Source organism: Anoplolepis gracilipes, chromosome 6 (assembly GCF_047496725.1).
Source record: "Anoplolepis gracilipes chromosome 6, ASM4749672v1, whole genome shotgun sequence".
Taxonomy (NCBI): Eukaryota; Metazoa; Arthropoda; class Insecta; order Hymenoptera; family Formicidae; genus Anoplolepis; species Anoplolepis gracilipes.
The window spans coordinates 10,619,001-10,641,614 of NC_132975.1; the positions used below are offsets into that span (position 1 = coordinate 10,619,001).

Here is a 22,614-nt window from a genome sequence, read left to right on the forward strand (position 1 = left end):
ATTATAAAGAAGTTTCTTAAAAGATAAATAAAAGCAAGTAGAATGTCTTGTCAGAGAATAAAATCAAAATAAATAAATATATATCTTGCAGTTTGTAATAAAACAAAATTCAAGTTCTCTGATGTATTTAAGGAAAATTTCATAGCAATAATTGCGATGATACGACAACAAGGAACATTTATTTATATAATTACAAGTGAAATAAAAGCAACTATTGTGTAATTGCACCGGTGCGAGTGTTTCAATTTATTGTGATTGCAGCAATCAATTAAGATTCAGAATTGAAAATATTTTTATAAAGCAAAAATTGAATTTCAAAATGAAGTCTCCTACATCAAGAAACTGTATATACTTGTTAAAAAAAAAAGTGTAAAAGAAAGACGAGCATAGCAAGAAGTAGCTTCATTGCGAGGGAAGTGTGGTGTGACGATAGCGAGTTAAGTCGCACGGTTACGACCAACCCGACCGTATCTTAAATCCTAGGGAGGGGGAGGTAATTCTCTTCGTCGGAAATTGGATGTACCTATGTACGTACGTATACGCTCGCTGTGCACGTTCTCGCACCTGCCCTCAGGCATCTCGCGATAAGATCGTCCGCGGGATAATCGAGTTTCATTGAAATACGTCGTAGATGAAGCCGCGTCCGCGAGCTATTGCCGCGAAATTCGTGCGACCAGCATGACCCATTGGTATTGTAGGTAACGCAAGGGGGTGGCTACGGTTCATTCGTGGATACGGAACTGCCTGTGGCAGACGGCCGATTGCTTCAAACGATCGCGTGATACGAACGCCGAGGCGCCCGAGTTCCTTTGAAAGCGCGGAAAAATGTTTGAAATCATCGGCGAATGCAGTTCGCGTGCGATTACGCGATTCGCTACCTTGTCGCCGACACATCGATGCAGATATTTTCAATGTTTGATAATTTTCATACATCTGATATATCTGTTTTATCTGTTTTATTTGTCTTTACACCGTCTCTCTTTCTCTTGCAATAAAATTTTGTGTCACTATTTATAAAAGCTATATCGATATTTTATAGAAATAATAATTGACCTGAATGATTACATTGCTTATATAAAATATAAATAATCACTATAAATGTCTTATAGCAGCCATTAAAAAATATATTTTGATATCAATATTAATCATAAATAGTTAATTCTTTTAAACTTCCGCAAGTAAAATTGTACACGCGATTCACGCCCGCTCGTCATCAGCACCCACGCGACGACAGAACGAAAGTTCCTTTCTAGTTAAGGACTCAGAAAAGAGAGACCGAGCCCTGATCTAATCATTGCAAGATGTGACAAGCTGAACTTTACTCGGAAACTTTAAACACCTCGCCGTCCGTTCCGGTTTTAACTTAGTCCCAACATTTTAACTTCTCCGTTACATCCCCCGCGACTTTCTCTCTCCCCCGTCTACAACTTTTCCACGGAACTCGGACGCGTAATTACGCGTTAGATAAATATCATTGTACACAGGAGGATGGGACTACTGAAAAAAGCGACGCGACGTGCCGCAACACAATGCTGGAAATACCGTAGGTAGCCGCGGACTCTCGACACGGTGGTCTTAACACTGGTTCTTAACAAAGAACCATTACGCCAGAGTAGTACACGACGCGAGTGCTATAGAAAAGGATCGAGCGTTATCTTATCACCGCAGAAATACCGGGTGCTGGGTCCCTTGCGCGCCCGCAAAAGCGAGAGAAAATCTTGCTTCTCTCTCGCGGGTCGCGTGAATTTCCTCCCATCTACCCGAAGCCGTACACGGACTAAGTCGCTGTTCTAGTTGACCCGGAAATATAATAACAAGTCTCTCTAACGTTTGTAAGTTGACTTTATGTCGCGTTGCTATTGCCTCTTTTTAAGTAGACTTTAATATCGCCACTGTTACTATATCGGGATTACACGTGCTGGCGTTTACGTTATAATAATGTGATAATGTAATCCGTAAAAATATCGTTCATATGGATTGCGATAAATTAAATTTGGGTAATTTTACTTATTATTATTTTTATTACTCTTATTATGTGTAATAAAATACTCATCCTTATAATTAATCACTTGTTGAAAATAAGTGACCAGGTTTTTGCACGCTAAAAATAAACTCCTATAATTTTGGCTGTTCGTTAAAATATTGGATTAGAGAAAATATGATATGATAAATTAATAGCTATTAATTAAACAACCCAACTTCTTTTTGTCATCAAATATCTAATTTTTCTCTCTTGGAAAGTAACACAGATTTTACCTTAGCTTGACAGCAGAGATTTACCGCATGAATATTACTTTTTAAGTATCATTCAACTCAATTGTTGCAAATCGATATAACTATCTATCTAGAGGGGATTTGCATGATATCGAGAATCGCGCGTTACGTAATGCATTAAATTATTACGCCGCATTAAATTGTTACACCGCATTAGATTGGAGTATGAACGCGATGAATGCAATTTCACGCCACAGACCGCATTATAAGCGCTTTGAGGGCCGTTCGCTTCGCTTAATTAGCGGAGGCGCCAAAAGAAATTAGTCCTTATCATACTTATTTGCAAGTTCGAGCGTGCCTCGTGGGCGACCCTCTATCCTTCGTTTCAAATCGATCGGCTGTCTATTCTTGCAGCACAGATATCGCATCCGCGAACTTATTTGATTGATATTCGAAAAGTTTATTTTGGCATAGCTATATTTATCGACTATACTACATCATGAAATTGCACACGTTACTGCATACGTCAACAAGATACTTTCAAAATATTCTTTGCTAAACATATTCTATGCAGTCCGTGCTGATACATAAATTTATATCACAGAAATCTTTTAAATTTTAAACGTATGAATATAAATAATAAAAGAAACTTGTCAATCAAAAATTGATTTTTCTTCAACAGAAATTTAATCTAACGCTGAAATGTGCATTGAAAAGATACTCATTTACATTTCTATATTTCATTAAAAAGAAAAATTTAGTAAACTCAAAGAGTCTATGAAAATAATTCTTTTATGTATATATAACAATTGAAAAAATTTAATAAACAGGATATTTATCATAGAAAAGTGTCGGTTGTATGTACGAGGACTTCGATTTTTATTCTTGTATATTTTATGTCAGACGTTTACGATGTTTATTAATAAACAGTCGATGCGCAAAATGCACAGGGAGAATTTGCATCCCGTGCAATTGCTTGGTGGCGATATGTCCGACGCCGAAATGCGCTACGTATTTGCCTTTCGCGTCGAGTTTCGCGTCCGCGGGCTCATTCACAATTAAGAGTAATGTCGAGCGATTTCGCTGTTTGTTATCCGAGCAAACACGTCGCCTATCATCACGTACCAGGCTAAACGCTACACGAAGAATTCCCAGCGCGAATATTCATCACTATATACCGCGTGGCGCGGAATCAGTGCTGTTGCGGACGCATTGAAAGTTTGCGCGTAAATCTGCCGGAAAATCACGCGACGGATTTGCGAAACACGTCCGGCAAATCGAAACAATTAAAACACACTCTCTCTCTTTCCCCAGTCACGGCCAGAAGGGATTCATAAATCAATTCTCGCGGTTATGCTTAGGGAACGAAAATGTGATTCAATTCGGCGCATAATTGCTCGCCCGGAAACGCCGGAGAGAGTCCACCCGTTTAAATTAACGTGTTCCGTTGTTGTGTTTCGCGTTTTGATAATTCATCCCGTACTTTCTCTCATCTACGTTTTATGGTATAAGCTCCGACGCGCGCCGTTAATTGCTAATTATTCGTAATTGTTTCGCGATTGTTAACATCGCGATCGTATCCGGATATTTCTGTGTGACAAACCGTTCCTTGTTCAACGCGTGAAACAATTTTTTTGAAAACTTTAACGTCAAAATTACCAGATTTTTATACCAGGCTATCGATAATATATGTAACTTACGCGGCTATCCTGCCGTCCAACGCTCTTGTATATTCCCTTTTCTCATATAAAAGTGTCGTCTAGGTACTACGCTGAAATCTTCAGTGTGCACAAGCGCGGCGTGAACGCATATATTTCCCAAGCGGCGCTCTAGATAAAGAATCGACCAAAGACCCGACGAAGGAAACGGCCAGTTTATCTTGCGTCATCATCTTAATTTTCTGTTACCACGTACGTAATATCGTCACCTAGCTTGTTAGTATTACCGATTTAATCTTTATTACGAAAGTATGGCCTATCTTAGTGTTATCTTGTAATGACACCGATACAGAAATCGTTAGACAAATCTTAGAAACTATAAATATAAGATGGTCCATCGAGATTTTTATGCAAATAAATATTATCTTTATATCATCATCTCTGTTTTTCAAGATATTGTATACAAGAAAATTTTAATGATGTTCGGATATGTTTCCCAGACAACACATGTCCTTCAAAGACGTCTTAACAAAATTTAGGAACCCCTTATCGTCTTTTAGACATCTTTAAGATGTCTTTTGATCTTTTTATATTATCTAGACCTATCCTCTCTTTAAATCGATTCTTCTTTTATAATATATATATATATATTATGAAAGAAGAAGTTATTGAAGTTTTTATGTTTCATCAAATATTTTTACATAAATTTTATTATAGAATAAATTTAAATTCGCTGTTGACTTAAGATTGTGCAAAATTAATAAAAGAATAACTTTACATCATTTTCTTTAGTACTTACATTATTATTCAACAATGTTTAAAAACTTAATTTTTTTATTTTGTTCAAATATAATGCAATATAAGCGATACTATCAATTTCACTGTCGACGACGGATGATTATGATCAGACAATATTATAAAATATGATATTTATGATACATTAGAGAAATTTCTCTTACGTTGGAGCATGTCAGAAATGAGAGAGTTCAATGGGATACAGATTTTCGTAGGAACAAAATTTCACATCGCGGTGGGGCTAAGTAGCCGCTGTAAAACCTACTGTAAGCGCTTTGTGATGACACAACGTTGGCCGAGCTTCGGTCGGAAGAAGAAGTGCTCGGCGCGGTCGCCTGTTAAAACGTAAGCAGCTCACAGAAAGCTGCTTACGATATTCGAAACGAAAGGTAGCGAGACGTTATCAAGAGACAGAGAAAGAGATAGAGAGAGAGAGAAAGAGAGAGAGAGAGAGAGAGAGAGAGAGAGAGAGAGAGAGAGAGAGAAAGAGAAATAACAGGGGAGAGGCAAAGAGTGCCCCTTTCTGCTCGCTTACTAAATGACAATCTGTCAGTGTGTTTCATTAGCGTAAAGTGCACGCAGCTCACTAATGACGCACTCGTACAAAGAGACCACAATGTAACGGCGAAGTAAGGCGATTGAATTGCGCAAGTAGCGCAATACATCCGTTGTTCTCGTATCCCGAAATCTCTGCTTTGAAAGGAATGGGAAAAATATCCTTTGTGGCGTTACGAGCGATGACAACATGTTCAATTAGAGAAATTAGTTCCGGGAGAACCGCACGTACGTGCGTGCGCGTGCGCGCGAATAGCGCGGATGTGTCGATAATATTGTTGTCTAAGCCTGATCGGGTATATTGCGACTGATCGAGTTGTTATGGATTTGCAGTTCACCCGATGGTCCAAGTACCGAACCAGCTGGTCGGAGCTCCGATCACAACTAACGTCACGTTAGTCTGTCACGTGGAAGCGTCACCCAAGGCCATTAATTATTGGACTCGAGAATCGGGTAATAGAACAGCACAATCAGTATAGTATAGTTCTTGTCGTTCGATTTACTTGATAATGAAGAGTAAATACTTCATTATTTAATAGAGAATTATTTTAAATATTTTTATCATTCAGAATACAGAATGTAGCACACATTTATGCTATTTTAAATAAAATATTTTTGTCACTAATAGAAATATGTACCAAAACATAAATTTTAATTTTGTTTTTTATATATATACTTATTTATTTCTGATCATGTAATTTAACTTCTTAAATGTGTTTTTTTTGCAGACGAAATGATAATCAGCAACAGTAAGTACGCGATGTCTGAGATAAAAACATCGGTGTACAGCGTACAGATGCGACTAGTGATCATGAACCTGCAGAAGCACGATTTAGGTGGTTACAAATGCATTTCGAAAAACTCAATCGGCGATGCAGAGGGAAACATCCGGCTTTATGGTGAGTTTCAACAATTAATTACATTTACAAAGACAAAAAGCTTCTCTGCAAACTTACAAAAAATGTTAAAAATTTTCACTCATTGTTACATGTAAAAATCACTGTACTACTGTAAACTCTTTTGATCTTTTGTAAAAAATTTTTACTTAGTTGAGGATTTATTATTCGCGATTTGTTGAATACTTTCAATATCTTCGAGTCAGTTTTTCAATACTCAACGTAGATAGTTACTCAATAATAAAGTTTATGTCTTTCGTTCCTAATCTTTTTGTACTTAAAATTTATCTTTTATGTATATTTTTATATACTAATTAATAATATTTTAAATATATTAGATACTTCGAAAATTGTTAAAGCTTGGAAGTATTGAAAAACTAACTCGAAAATGTTGAAAGTGTCGATTAAAATCACGAATGATAAATTCTTAATTAAATAAAAATTAATTTTCTGCAAAAAAAAGATTGAATCGGGGGTCTGGACATTTCATAAAATATTACGTACGACTTAGAGTTTTCAAAAGTGAAAGTACATAAATACTTTTCTGTGAAAGACTTGAAACAGCCCAGAATACTACAGACGTGTATCTTATAAGCGCGGTCGCAGCTGCACCTATCTCGGCAGCAAGAAAGTATTGCGTATCACTGCGACATCGTCGTTTCCATTACACGCGCGATTTAATACGTCGCAATCTCGCAGGAACGATCGACGGCAACGATCGTCTCGCACATTACGCAACACGATGGTATTTTTCTCGTCGTCCCGTAACGATACGTCGCCGCAGAAATGGCGAACAGTTGAATTTACGTATAAAATTAGGTTTACTTGTTTCTGCGTTTTTTGCTTCGAACATTGAGTCTGTGCGGACGCAATGACAGCGTAAATTCCTCGCTTATAAAAGTTGAGACATTTTTATTAATTTTTTTTTATAATTTAATAAAAAGAGAACTTGAACCGCCAAGTGAATCTGAGCAGGAATATTTCACGCTTGCGTAATCTTTTTAACGCCAACTCGTCGTTTTGGTAATCTCAGGAATTTATCTCGAAGAAACCGCACGCGACCGTCACTACAAGAAGATATCGGTATTTGCAGAATTAAGTCGCCCCTCGAGTTTTATTATTTAAGATATCAGAGAGATCAGTGCCGAGAGACAGATTGGAATTTTTACAGTTTCTTAGCCACCGTCTCCCCGTCATAACCGTAAGTTATTTCACGCTGCATATGATATTGTACTCTGTATAATATTTATGGAATTCTCGCTTCCATTGTCCGCGAAATACCATCACCGATCGCTACCATACATCCATTATATACATACCTGAGTCAGTAATCTTTAAAATATATTTACGATATTATTGGTTAAAACATGATTAAGAATCTGTTCTCTTTTTCTCGCTTCCTTCCCGATCTCTGCCTGCTTTTAACATTTTGCGCTTAAATTATTGTTGTATAATATTAACTTTACCAAAGTGACTACTCAAATCTTGTAAAAAAATTCCCTGAAAATTTTCTGATTTTCTAAGTAATTTTTGTTTTATATAAAGAGCAATTTTCAAGATTTGTTTAATACAACTTTCTCTAAAATACCTTTTTTTATTACATATAGTTTCTAATGTTGTATTTATATTCATTATTAATTATTAATGTACATACATATAAAGGAGAAATACAGAGTCTCTTAAGTTTCAAGTGTTAAATTTACAAATGTAGTAAAAAAAATAATTTTCATAAGATAAGCATTTTTTACTAACTTTTTTAATAAATTGTTTAATAAATATTCAGCATTTTAATAAATATTTTAATATTTTTATGTAAAGAACTCTCTCTCTCTCTCTCTCTCTCTCCCTCTCTCTCTCTCTCTCTCTCTCTCTCTCTCTCTCTCTCTAAAAATTAAAAGTGATTGCAGAATAACACATAATCTCATTAATCGATAGAAGTATCGAAATATGACCAGCGTTTAATTTAGCAATTTATTTTTGTTTATTGTTAATATTCTAATAATTTTTAGACATAGACCTTTTTTGTAAAACTTTGTTGGAAAACAAAGTGAGACGCAGAGTGAACTTGGTGCCTCGGTTTATATAAGCAATTTTTTTAATGGTACATATATACATACAAGAAATTACGCGCGATAATTTTCTTTGATAATATTATATATACGAATATTATGTACAATTATATATTATGTTTTATGAACGAATATTGCAATTATTCAAATATTTTGATACATAAGTAAGTACATAATCGTTAACAAACAATAAAATAATTTTATAATTTATCATCTTTATATTGTATGTATGTATGTACATACGGAAAGGCTCATTAATGCTTTTACACATGAATTTATACACATATTAGAACACATATTTACTACACACACACACACACACACACACATATATATATATATATATATATAACACACACAAAATATACGAATATATTGATATGTGCATAAATTTATTTGTAAAAGCATGAATGATGCCTTCTGTACATACATATGCACAATTAATTTACTATAGTAGAGTGGAGATTCGAGCGTCTCACTTCGATATTTATATGTCCAGAATCTCGAATGATTTAATTTATTTAATTAATATTTTAATAATTTTTACGCATATAATTTTTTGTACAACTATTTTGTAGAATTATTGTAGAATTTTCAAGCGCTTATAAAAGCTAAAAAAATTGTTAGCAGATAAAGTAAGCGTGAACTTGGTGTTTCAGTTTGTCCGAGTCATTTTTTTGTTTAATAGTCAGAACTATTTGTTTAATCTAGAGCTCTAGAATAATTAAAAATAAAACCAAAATTCTCAACAATTAATGAGTTTCCACAAAGTGAGAATTTTACATACGGCTGATTGTTTACAATATGACAGCAAAATTATCAAAAAGAGAATTTTTGAAAAAAATTCCCTGCATCTCAATAAAATTCCATGACACTTCCTCGATTTTTCCAAATACAAAAGAAATCTCTGAGAATTCCAGCTTTTTCTGTTTTTTCAGGGAGTAGACACCTTGCATTCTTTACGTTCTATACGTCATGTAGAAATTCAAATTGCATATCATATAATTTCTTCAAAGATAATAATAATCAATGATTAATTAATTAGTTGATGATAATTAAAAATTTACATATCAGAAGAAATAATCTCGAAAAAAAATTAAAATCACAGATCCCAAAATTTTACTAAAAATTTGTTTTGGTATTACTTTATTCTTTTCTAGAATTTATAAAATTTATATTACGTCTTGTTATATAAGCTAATAGCGAAAGAAAAAGATATACATTAGAGCGGTTGAAAAACTTGAATAACAGGGCGATCTCGTGCATTGTGACGGATGATATTGCGGGCGTAATAAGTTGTCATGAGTGGTATCTCATAATTTTTCACGTTGATTGAACGTTACGATCCATTTACGACGTGTATGCTGACACCTCTTTACAACCGAAAAACGAACGAAAAAAAAAGCACATTTTTCGCGGATGACATGACTCTCTCGCCGGTATGTCATCAACCGTAAGTGCGCTCATAACTTCCCGCTCCTTTCCCGCGATGTGCATCTTTATTTTTTTCACAGTTTATTTATCGAATTCCATCACATAATTTTCCGCTCTATAGCGCGAGAAAAAACGCGACAAAACGCTACGAAGCTGCACTTAATATAACACAGCGACAAAATCAATTCATTCATTTATGCGTTAGACTGTTCTGCGATTCTTTTACTTTTTCTACGATTGACTGAATTGCAGAAAATGTAATATTATTAAATTGCAAAAAATTGAAGCAAACGCGATTTCGGGGAAAAAAAACAAAAATGCACATAAAAATTCTAAATTAAACAATGTATTTTTAACTATCTCTAATCCTATTTATCACATGAATCCTTGCAAAATAGAAATTTTATTTTTATAAAAGTGACGGTTTAATTTTATTGCACATTAAACGAAATAATATTTGTATGATTTTATTGTTTAACGATATGGCATATTTGATCGTCATTGATACGCGTTGCGGATTATAGATAATATATGATATAGAAAATCGGTAAAATGATGTACTTAATAAATGTGACAGGTACGATTCATTACACTTGATCTCGCGCTTTTAAATAAATGATGAAAATAGATATTGATCGAATAACTGTAATATTATGCAATACAGTATAGTACGCACTCATAGAATTATTCTCTGTTTTGGCATTAATGTTGGTTATTCACAAAGGACGCGATATGTATGCGCTTTACTTTATAGTCTCATTCAATAAAAAATGTATCGTGCACATATAATTTTCATTGCCTAATATTTTCAAAATCATATTTCAATACCTTGTGCATTTCTAGAATTGTGAACAATATCTCGACATTTTTTACGATTTATGTAATTAACATATCCTTGCAAAGCGCAACTCTTATATATGATAAAATATCCATAAAATTCATACAAAAGTCTTATTTTACAAATATAAGGGACCAGTTGCGTTATCGTCGTATTACATGTCATGATCTTTGCGTGTTATTGCAATGAAAACTCTGTCGTCACACAATTAGAGTAAAATTCCTGGCGAGTTATCGACGAGAAGCGTGCATAAAATTCCACAGTTACACGCGATTGTACAATCTCAATCTGCATCCCTGCGTCTATGCGTTAAAATACCTCAACACACGTCATTAATGCGTGAGAGAAACTCGCGGAGGGAAGATGAATTCTTGCTATTGTTTATCTCGAAGAAATAATGACATATGCAAAACTTCCGTGGTACTTTTTACGTAAGAAAAGTCTCCTCTTCGATTTACTTTTATCACTTAATCGTAGCACGGATAAAACGCGACGTAACAAGTGGGACAAAGCCGAGTCCGATATTCGCGAGTTAACTACCCCCGCGGTTTGTGAGCGTGCAACCCTAATGACGGCAATTTTATCGCGCTGTCGTGTAAAGGGCAGACGAGGAAGCGCGATGTTATCCCGACATGCTCGAGCTTCTCGTTGAAGTCACGCGATCAGATAAGCTCGAAGGATTAACCGTTAAACTGCCGGTGTAAACGGGACGCGAAGAGCAGGATAAAAAGATCGCGCGCTCGCCCACGTCGGTGAGAGCGGGGGGGGGGGGGGCGAAGGGAAAAAGGATTCGATAGATTTAAGAGCGTTACAATGAGGGCGAGAATCAAAAGGTTATACGTAGAGGAGAACGTAGAACAGCGACATGTTGACGCGTCATGTCGAGAATCGAAAAGTCCGCGAAACAATATCTGAGCTTTCTATTCACCCCTTGCCTGTCCTACCCTTTTCCCCTTTCCCCTTCTCTCCTCTTTCTATCCGCACCATGTCGGTTTTTCGTGTCCTCTTTTCCACCGCTCTTCCGGGGATGTTCTTGTCACAGATTGCGCGCGGTCGGGATTATGGATTTACCTTGATAAATGGCGACTCGATATCGGAGTCGCGACGTATCTCCGGGATGAAGATCGCGTTGCTTTAAATTATAAGAGAGTCTACGGATTTTGATTTCTCTCACGATATTATATAAGAGAATTTTTAATATTTCAAAAGCTCTCTCTTATATCATTTAGTATTTCATAATTTTTAAAAAATTCATAGAGGGATACATGTAATATTAATTAACTGATACTATACATACTACGTTTGCATTATATTTTGAAGTGATATAAAAGACATATATAAATTAAATAATTGTATGAAAAAGAGAATTATCTAAAAAAAATAATACCTTTAAATTAAAAATATCTTTACCTTGTATAAAAAAGAAAAGTGAGGTATTATCGAGGAAGTATCAATGCTAGTGAGCAACTTTGAAAAATGTTCAGAATTTTCCACAAGCGTTACTTGTGTTTCCAATAATGATTCCTTCTAAATCAGACAGAGTATAAGAGCTACGCGCTGTTAAAAAAAGCGTTGCGGAACAATAGCGAAGATCATCGGGGCGTCACGTCGCTAGTTAAAAGACCGTGAAACAATATCTAACGTGGCCGCCATCCCGCCGTTATCTCTCTTCTTGCTTTCCGCCATCCTGGCCCCGCGTACTCCCGTGTCTCGTATTAGTTATCGTTTATCAGCCAGCCAGACAAAACGCGCCGCCCGGAATTGGGTGAGCCATCTGTTGCCAGACATGATCGATAAAAGTCTGCCAAGTGTTATCAGTGCTAAACTGCTATTTCGACGGGCTGCGCACCACACTCTTCTACTTCTTCTTATAGTTCTTCTAACCACCGGTCTACAGCAGCCTGTCTCTTCGTTCGAAGCATCTGTATACGGAGTGTCGCAGGTTTAGCAAGATGAACATTTTTATTTTTACAAGAATTGTCTAATGTAACAGCTTTTAATGAATGAAAATTTTTGGAGGAACGTAATTACGAAAATATTTCGCATCACGAGTAAAAAGGCTTTGCACGATTTTGAATTCGAGAGTAATAAATGTGAATTTTTTATGCGAGTCAAAGGTGAAATTTTTGCATAGAGAATTTACATCGTCCTCATCGCTGGAATTAAATTCATTAGCAATATTGCTAAGTGGAGTTGACCGAGAGCAAAAGGAAAATTAGGATGGAAATTGCGCCTCGTTGCAGGATTCGAGCGTTTCGTAATAAGTAGCAATAGCTAGCAGAGAGGTGCTTAATTCAATGTCATTGAAACATGATCTTGTCAATTAGCCCCGTGATTTTGGTATTTGGTAGCTTGGTCGAAGCTATATAATCAACGTAAAGCTTAAACGTTCTAACGTTACGCGAGTTCGGTTACGCTAGTATAATTCTATTTGGATAATTAAGGGAATACGTTAACATTTTAACATTTAATCAAAATGTAATAATTATATCGTAATTGAATGTTTATCAAAAGATTTTTCAATCGAAATGCGAGTTTTTCTGCAAGGATGAAATAGAATTTAAAAACGCGATATATCTACAGAAAAAATTATTGAAAGCAATAATTATGGAGCTCTCAATAAAACTTGATGTAGATAGAATTTAATCACGTTGCGAGACAAGCCGGTCTAAGCTGCTATATCGAATCAGTACAGGAAATTAGCGCTGGCTATACATTTCCTAGAGAGCAAAACGTACGATTGAATCTAACATGAGAAAGATAAGGGGATGCTTCATATCGTTACTCTTCTTCCCTCTTCCTGTAACTTCGCGTTACTCGCTATCACGTATCGACTTGCTCATCATTCGCTCGTTGAATTTCAATGTAACGTGCCGTGAATATTTAGTACTGTTGAAAAATATAGGATAGATGTCAAAGAGAAAGTTACATTCATGCGAAAAGATCGTGTCGTAAATGCGAAATATAAAAATCTCACCTTGAAAAAAGATTTTTTAAAAGCAAAAAGAAAGACAACAGATTGTGGTATTTTTTTTTCCTTTTGCATGCAATAGACTACACTCCTATCGCGATACAATTTCCAAAAAGGAAATCTCACTTTACTTTTATTCACCTCGCGTATATCGAGTGACGTGGAGCGTAAAAACATCGCGCGATATCCTTCACCCAGGTTCTGCACGTGCGAAGAAAAAAATGATATCTACTCGGGCGCGTATCGCCGACTACTGGGTGGCCACAGTTGAAATAATGTTTCGACGATCGTGTCTTGAATTCAATAACAAAGGTTATTGCACGAACTGCAAACTTGACAATCTCTTTGCACAGCGTACTTAAATATCGATAACTCCAACATTTTTTTACATCGACTTAGCAATTTTTAAAAATCACTGTTTAATTCTCATGTTCACATAACGTTCTCTAAACATGGTAACTTATCTACAAGGCATTGAAGATTTAAAAACAAAATGAAAAAGATTTCTTAAAGGAAATGTCTAAGCAGGGTCCAAGTATATACATATTCATATACAGTTCTTAAATAGTACAGTGAATTTTAAATTAACATACTTTGAAATGTAATAACTAACACAAAAAACTAAATAATTAGTATGCTAATGCTATTTTTTTTTAATCTTTATTATGTTATAGATATGGAATTGCCTAAGCATTCGAAAAAGACGAGTGACCGGCGATCGGATGAAGGCGATTCGATCGGTGATCGTGATCATAGATTGAATCATGTGCATCAGGGTCCATTGAGGGAAACGGGATCTACTCTAGAACCGGCTTTCGACGTGGACGACAATTCGGCATCCACTACGTCAAGAGAGAGCGTGTCGCCCGCGATCATCGCCATCATCTTAATCGCGCTGCATCATCTGCTCGCTTCGACGTAAGATAGACGAAATTTACCTTTAAACACACTCAAAATACGTTTATTACGAGCTCGATTATCTAGCTTTAACTTTAAGAGAGATTGCGCGAGACCGTGGTGAAAAAATCCAATCGAGTCGTGTTCTCGGCAATCCATGATTGCCGTCGACCAAATTTTAGTATCGATATACTTCGTTGATACGTAACAATACTCATAATATCTTATACGAAAGTGATTACTATGCGCCACGTTGCTGAAGGATACTATTATAATACGTTTAAAATATAAGAGAATTCACCGAATCGATGAGTAGAGAGATGCGGAACAGAAATTTTCATATTATTATTATCAGACAGAAGAAATTTTATATTTTGAAATATATTTTACTTATGTGAAACAATATTAAAATATATTGAACATAATAAATTCGGGAAATATAGCGGATTCATTTTTCTGTGGAAATTAGAAGATGAATTATGATGGAAAGTTGATTATTTTAATCAAATATAACGGCTTTTTACCGGGCAATTTTCTTCTAATAAAAATAATTACGTTTTTATTTATTTACGGCATGAAATGACGGATTATAAAATTACAATTGTGGAATTCGAAGTCTTTATCAACATCAATTTTATGCAATAATTAAACACCTGCTCGGCTCGCAGTTTGATAATGAACAAAGAGCATCTCATAAAATTTTAATAATAATGTCTACATGTATAAACAGAAATATAAACAAAAACTTGGAGGATAAGAAACACCGATTAACGAACGACATGTTAAATCAAAAATCATACGTAATATAAGTCATCTCATATATAAAAATTGTATGCGGCAGTTGTGAGACAGAATATTAGTTCAAAAACTCGATATGGAAATATGGACGTCTTTTATATCTATGATTATTAGAGATATGTTTAATTGAAAATGTTTTAAATGTATATATTTTCTTTACAACTTGAAAATATTTATGTATATAAAATACGTTAATGCTATTTCGTCTTTTTTTTAAAGATCAGTAAGCGTTATTTCTTTATAAAAATACAATTGCATCTCGATTGATGAATATTTATTAATAGATTTATTAATAAATTTTATAATATAATTTGTTAAAGATTGCTTACATTAAAAAATTACTAAATAATAATACAAAAATTCCTTAGATTAAAGATTGCTTATAATATTATGATCGCGAATTACTCTTTTGGCACTTTGGAGTACTATGATATTTTTTTTTCGAGAGCAATTTTCAGGAACCTATTTCAGTTTTAATTTATAGGCGACGCCTTTAATATAAAAGCCGTCCACATATCTCGTGTAACATCGATCCAACGTAGCCGCTCTTCCACTTAACGCCCGTGTAAATTAACAGTCTAACGAATATCGACGAAACGTTAACGGCACACCAAAGATTGTGAAATTTTGCTCGTTTCGTCATCGCGGGCTACGGTTTCCGTGATTGTCCGTCTGCGGCTTAACGAGATATCTCGTTAGTAGCTGCGTCTCGCCACACATCACCCTCCCAATCACATAATTATAAAACCGTCGGACTTTTTTAGCTCGCATCCGAAACGTCAGATCAGAACGGGCGAGGCGGTTTTACACGCGGAATCAATTACGCGAACGTCGAGTCGCTATCGACGCCGGAGGAAACACTCCCGACAGCGACTGCCGCGCGAGAAATCGCGCATGTTTAATTAACGCGCGAATTCCCATCGAGTGAATTCGCATTAGCCGCGATCAAGTGGAACGAGCTGCTGCAGTATCGGTGTCTAATCCAGAGACGATTTTACTTACACGATCGAGAGTGAAGCGAAGTGCTGGGCTTTCCGCTCGTGCGTGCGTGACGCACGCAATTTCGCAATACGTATCGCTTCGTATCCTGGGAAATTCAATTTCGAATTGCGTTTCTCTAAATTGAGACCAAACAAATGAGAATACCCTTGATATATTTTGATCTATCAAACTTCGTAATCAATCTTCTCAATTTTAGCTATCTGAAAGATGCTGAGATTTTGAATTATAAAAAAAGGTGTCGCTTCTACTTTTATACTTTGTATAAAAATATCTATATTTGGTGCATTTTTGAAGAAGAAGATATTAAACGTGTATGACAGGACGGTAATTGAAAATTTTCTCATTAACATATCGCATTCACATCGCGTGAGTAACTGTACCAAAATATTTTTATCGACAATTTTGTTATATATATTAAATACATATGTATATCAGTCGATCCGGATAATTGGAGATGTTACTTTTTCTGATATTCCAATATTTTGTCCAGACAGTTACATTAAACTTATAATTTCTTCAACACACAGCATATATGTTTCGTTCTATATTTGATTTATCTGTGCTCTGGAAATATAACATCTTACATTTCTAGACCGATACATGCACGTGTCGATCTGAAATATTCTATCGAGATCGAGAAGATCCGCGATCACTCTTTTTATTCTTATGTCACAACAAAATTTCATGGTAAAGAAATATCGAAATGTGCTTGGTACAAAAATTAGAAAATAGAATTTTTTAAATAAAATAGTTTATGTGTAGAATACTTTGTGTGTAAATAGCTAACTACCGAATTTTCTGTCAGAAAATTCAAATTCTCGAGTTATAAATATTCAATTAACATCATAAGAGTCCTTCGCACGTGGAAAAATGATAGCACGAAATAAGAATAATAAATTAACTTGCCATCACTTTGTATCAACATTAAATATGAATACTATTAAAATTGATCTGTTCTTAGTTTGCAAAAAATTTGCAAGCCACACACACACACATTTATATACATATATTATAAATAAATTTATAAAATTACATAATTTTGAAGACACCGTACTTTCATACACTTTTGTTTTTAAATTAAATTCTAGTTTGTAATATTTATGACTCACATACGTACGCGCAAAATTTCGGAAAATCTCGTGGTTCGTGAAAACGCGACGACTCGGTAAACGAATTTTGATACATAATTTTGGCTCAGTGACGACGAGGCGTGCAGATGAAAGCAAAAATGAGAGATAATTGCTCGTCCCGAATAGAGAAACGTGCCAAATGTTCGGCTTTGTTAATCTTTTCTTATTTTAAGAATTTCCGATTCATTCATCGATTTATTTAACATAACTTATCAATATCGGCGTTTCAAGGGTCCACATCGCTTTTTTCAAGCTTTCCGAGTCCAATTAGATATCCGCGCGTTGTTATGCCATTTAGACGGCTTTTCTATAAACGGCACCAAGTGTCGAGAGTTTTGAGTTGGGAATATTTGCGAATAATTCTCGTATCTTAGAAATGTTTATATAAAAACAACAAAGCAAAAAAAAAGATCTATTTATCTTTCTGTATATACGTGTCTTTGAGTTGGAATATTTATTAACCCATTAATAATTAAAACTTAAATCACGTAACTGATTTGTTAAGTAGATTAAGACTCCTATAACTTTATCGTAAATTACTCTTATGGCACAAAATGATATTACATCCTCTAGAGAGAACTTTAGAATCTTATTTCACAGTTTTGTGACATAAAGGCACTCAGGTCCTTTTACATAAAAGTCGTCCATTTAATGGGACAATGAATATTCCTGGTAGACAAAGGATGCGATGCTTTATAATGACAGCACTTTTGCTACCGCTCGTTACGACAGCGTTGTCAATTATGTCATCCGAGTCACATTGTGAATGGACGATTAACGTATCGAGGTTAAATATTTTATACTTGTAAAGTACGAAAAGAATGACGCGCGGTCTGCCAGCACATAAAGTGTTTACACAGAGATACTGTATGATAAGATATGGTAATTGATTCGCTTCAGATCCTTTCTTTACGTGGCATTAAATTTGAAGGTAAGTATTATATTTAGCGTCATATAGTGATATGATCATCCTAATAAATGTAGTTGTAAAAATTAAAGTTTTCATATTGTCATTATATAATAAAAACTGAATTTGCTTTTTTTATTATAAACTTTATTTTCTCTTATTAATTGGAGATATTCTCTTTCGAATATCTCAATCAATAATATATTCTATATTGTGTAACAATGAAAATAGAATGTATAAATTAAAATAAAATTAATATTGCAGCGTATCATAAGTCAGGTCATTCATATGAAAACTATCCAATTTTCTATTTATAATTTATCAGAGTTTTAGTTATTTAATTATTTAATTTTAGTTATTTAATTAATCTATTTATTTATTTATATTAAATCTAATCAGGAATATAAACTCATGATTAATTCATAATAATCATATTATAATAATTAATAATTAAATGATAATTGAGCCCTCCAAGTCTAAGTTAATTCTTGCGGTTACCATAATATTCATGCAAATCAAATCAAATGTTGCGACACTGGAAACTATTAGCATTACACTATTAGTATCACAATCGCAAATTTCGTATTTAATGCCACGTGAAAATGTGGACCAAAGTGACGGTCGCCGTCAAGGCTCGCAGAATTGTTTCGTTATTTATTCGCAATTGGGCATCGTTATAGTCACAATAAGTGGATGTACATGCTTGTTTATGTGCGTGCGTGCGTATGTGTGTGTGTGTGTGTGTGTGTGTGTGTGTGTGTGTGTGTGTGTGTGTGTGTGTGTGTGTGTGTGTGTGTGTGTGTGTGTGTGTGTGTGTGTGTGTGTGTGTGTGTGTGTGTGTGTGTGTGTGTGTACATGCGTGAGTGCCGCGCCGTGTGAGAGAGAAAGCATCGCGATGTCTAATTATTATTAATGAAAGCGGGAAAACGTCTATGTGTAGATTGTGTAAATTACGGAATAGGGTTTATCAAATTGTTGATCGTAGGTGTGTTTACAAGGGTTATATAATATATATATATATATAAATATATGTAAAGCATAAGAAAGTTGGAAGTAAGAAGAGAAATAAAAATCTCAGATCACACATAATCGAATCGGCCTTTGCGCATCGCGACGGATAACGAGAGTCCTCGTGACTCTGAAAATTGTCGATAAATTCTGTTAACCGATCATTGTTGATTATCGTTTTGATCATTGTTATAGTTGCCATCGCTTATTAAACATGTATCAACTATCTGTTAACATGTAAATCGTCTTTATCGCGACGAAACGATATAATATACGAAACAGTTAAGAAATTACAAAGGCCATACGTATAGTATTACATTGTGTAATATATTTGAGAAAAGACAGCTCGAAAACGCGTCCATTTCGATTCGCAATGATTCATATTGTTAGATTAGACGGTTCGAACAAAAGCACAAATGGAGAAGAGTGAAATTAATATTGTATGAGCATTAATTTGACTTTACACACAATTTTTATACAACATCCAACATTATAATTGACCTATAAATCTAACATTATAATTATTGAAAGTTATAACTTAATAAATTCACACATAAGATCCTGAAGAGAAAATTTGACGAAAGTAATGTCAACTTATGTGACATCTTGAATTAATAAAATTCTCCATTTGACGTAATTAGTATGTCTCTATTCTTCCTTTTTTATACATTACAATTGGTGAAATATCTAACAATATGAAGAATTGTTCCATTTCTTAAAACACGTTGAAAAATATTTGTACGGTTAAAGGATAATGATGCAAGGAGCAAGAAGATGAAAATGTGCGCAAGTTGCAAATTAACATATCATTTAATGATTCTGACATGATTTCGTGATGTTTTACTTACATATCGATGAATCTCCGTGCGCTTTGATCGTTCTCATGGATCCTCGGTCATTTCAATTGATCGATGAGCGTCACGTATATACCATACGGGTAAAATATCGATACCTGACGCATTTACTCAGTCATTAAAGTAAAAGTATCAAATGTCGAATCAGTTAAGCTATTAGGGACGCCGGATAATATCGATACCTAGCTATCATTCCGAGACAGTCCACTTCGTATTTAAAACAATGTAAAAAATACGTTTAGTATGGCTGTGGAGTCGAAGCGATGGAAAAATCGTGCGTAACGATCGATTCTACGAAGGCTCGGTAGTGTCGGACTCTTTAAGAACGGGATAATTAATCGGCGATTCTCGACAAAGGACGGCTAAGCCTTTAAGGGGGACGACTCAACACTGTCCTTCACGTACGAGTGGCCTGACCTTAATATATTTTGCACTATGTATACATAAATATACACAGGAACGACGCGCAACCCCTATTCTCCCTCATCATACTCCTATTGTGAATAATATCATCTTCGATTATTCCCTTCCCCAACCGCCTGTCCCGCTCTTCTTAAAGTGAAAAAATGTTTAGTAATGGCGCATCGCACACTGTACAATAATCTCACGCGCGTGCAGCATATATATATATATACATATATATATATATATATATATATATACATAATATACATAACAATTAATGATATGCATACCTGTGCGTCGATGTAATTAATTACTGCCCCTCCCCCTCCCCCCTACCCCTGTAATACCAAGTATGAAACGCAACTTGTACCAAGCCAAGCCACGATTTATCGGAATATTGTCTCGCCAACACAGAGGTATATACATATTATATTATATATATTATATATATATATATATATATATATATATATATATATATATATATATATATATATATAGTCAAATAAAGAGACGATTAATGTACGTTGTAGTCCTTAATATTTCATTTTACATGCCATCCTTTAAATTATTACAAAATTAAAGCCAAGTAATTTATTACAAAAATTAGTTAAAACTCCTATTGAACCTCTTATATCGAATAAAAAAATATAAAGAATACATTCTTGATTGATTCATGCGATTATTTTCCCTATGTATATCTGAAATTAGCTAATACGATTATAATCTAATTACATTCTTTTATGGTATTCGCGGCAGATCGATATTGCAAAAAAAATTAATATCTCGCGCGAGACTGTTGCCCAGGAGAATGATAGAAATAATCGATATCCCACGCGAGAGGAAGCAACATTACTATGTCATTACAAGTACTAGGCAATACGTTCATTACGTTATCGTTGATTACATGACGTTAATCGTGTAGGGAATAAATAATCCGCAGTCGTCAAGGGATCCATTTACCAGTCGATCAAAATTCCGTAGCGCGTGGACGCCTACACATCGATGCGGTAGCCATACAAAGTAGTATATATGCCACAATGCGATTATGGCTGATAATTATTCGATTTAATGAGCTGCTGGAGACACTAAAATAGCAGTTTCAGTGTATTCTCGATTTTACTGTTGCCTCAGGGAAAGATGAATCTTTGAAAAAATAAATCTCTTTTTTTTAAGTGAAAAATTATTTTGACAGTTTTATTTTGATATCATGATAAAACGTGAACTACATAAGCAATTATATTTCATATTTTTCAAGGTTGATAATCTAAATAATATAGTTATATACTGTGTCTTTATTAATTAAGTTAATATAAATTTTTCATTTTAATTTCAAAAGAAGACAAGTATAAACAATCATTCGCGAGTTTCGATATCAACAAATGACGTTTGAAATAAGAATATATATAAAATATTCAGTGACTGCGAATTTAAATTTTAAACTCGAACTGAAGGATAAACTGATAAAAAAGATAAAAAATGATAAAAAAAGAGTAATGTAATTTTGAAACAAATAAATTCTTACAAAATGTAAAGAATCGTCTTAGGTGTCTTACGATGTTAAGATTAAAAGTAAAAGAAAAACACTAAAAGATCTTATTTTATTATTCATAACATAGTAATTAAATCATGTTTCAACATTATTGATTATTGAGGATGACTGCCTTTCAGTTTAATACGTATCAATGTAGTGGAACTTTTAATTGTACAAACAATTTATATCACAGAGATGCTAATATCAACTGCGTACGCATATACTCACGCACGTCCGACGTATTCAATTCCGATCGGGATTACAATTTCGAATATGACTCTCATAATTGCAAGAACTAATTAATATCTATTATATGAATTAATTGGAACGTGACTCGATGTCGTATACTTTAATGCAAACGATTACATACTAGTATATGTCACAAAAAATCATTCACAGTCTCTTTTGCAGAAATAAAAGAAATGTAATGAATAAATAATCTATAAAAATTAACAATTCTGAATTTTCTATTTCATCATATACTTTTTTAATACGCCCCTTTTTACGTTTAATATAAATTGATAAAATATACATTAGAAATATGTAGAACGCTCAACATTTTTTTAGGAACTTTATAAACTTTCTTGATTTGTGATTCTACATTATAAATTCACTTAATCAAAATCTCTGTTAAAAAATATTATTCCTA

The 22,614-nt window shown here is 34.3% G+C and overlaps 1 protein-coding gene across 2 annotated transcripts in view; it reads left to right on the forward strand.

Annotated features, from left to right (window-relative positions):
* Positions 1-22,614, forward strand: part of LOC140666442 (lachesin) — a 136,561-nt gene that overhangs the window by 108,814 nt on the left and 5,133 nt on the right. For both annotated transcript variants that reach the window (XM_072893607.1, XM_072893606.1), the window contains exons 7-9: positions 5,556-5,675; positions 5,951-6,121; positions 14,105-14,348. In XM_072893607.1, the coding sequence (XP_072749708.1) occupies positions 5,556-5,675; positions 5,951-6,121; positions 14,105-14,348 (535 nt within the window). The remainder of the gene's footprint in view (positions 1-5,555; positions 5,676-5,950; positions 6,122-14,104; positions 14,349-22,614) is intronic.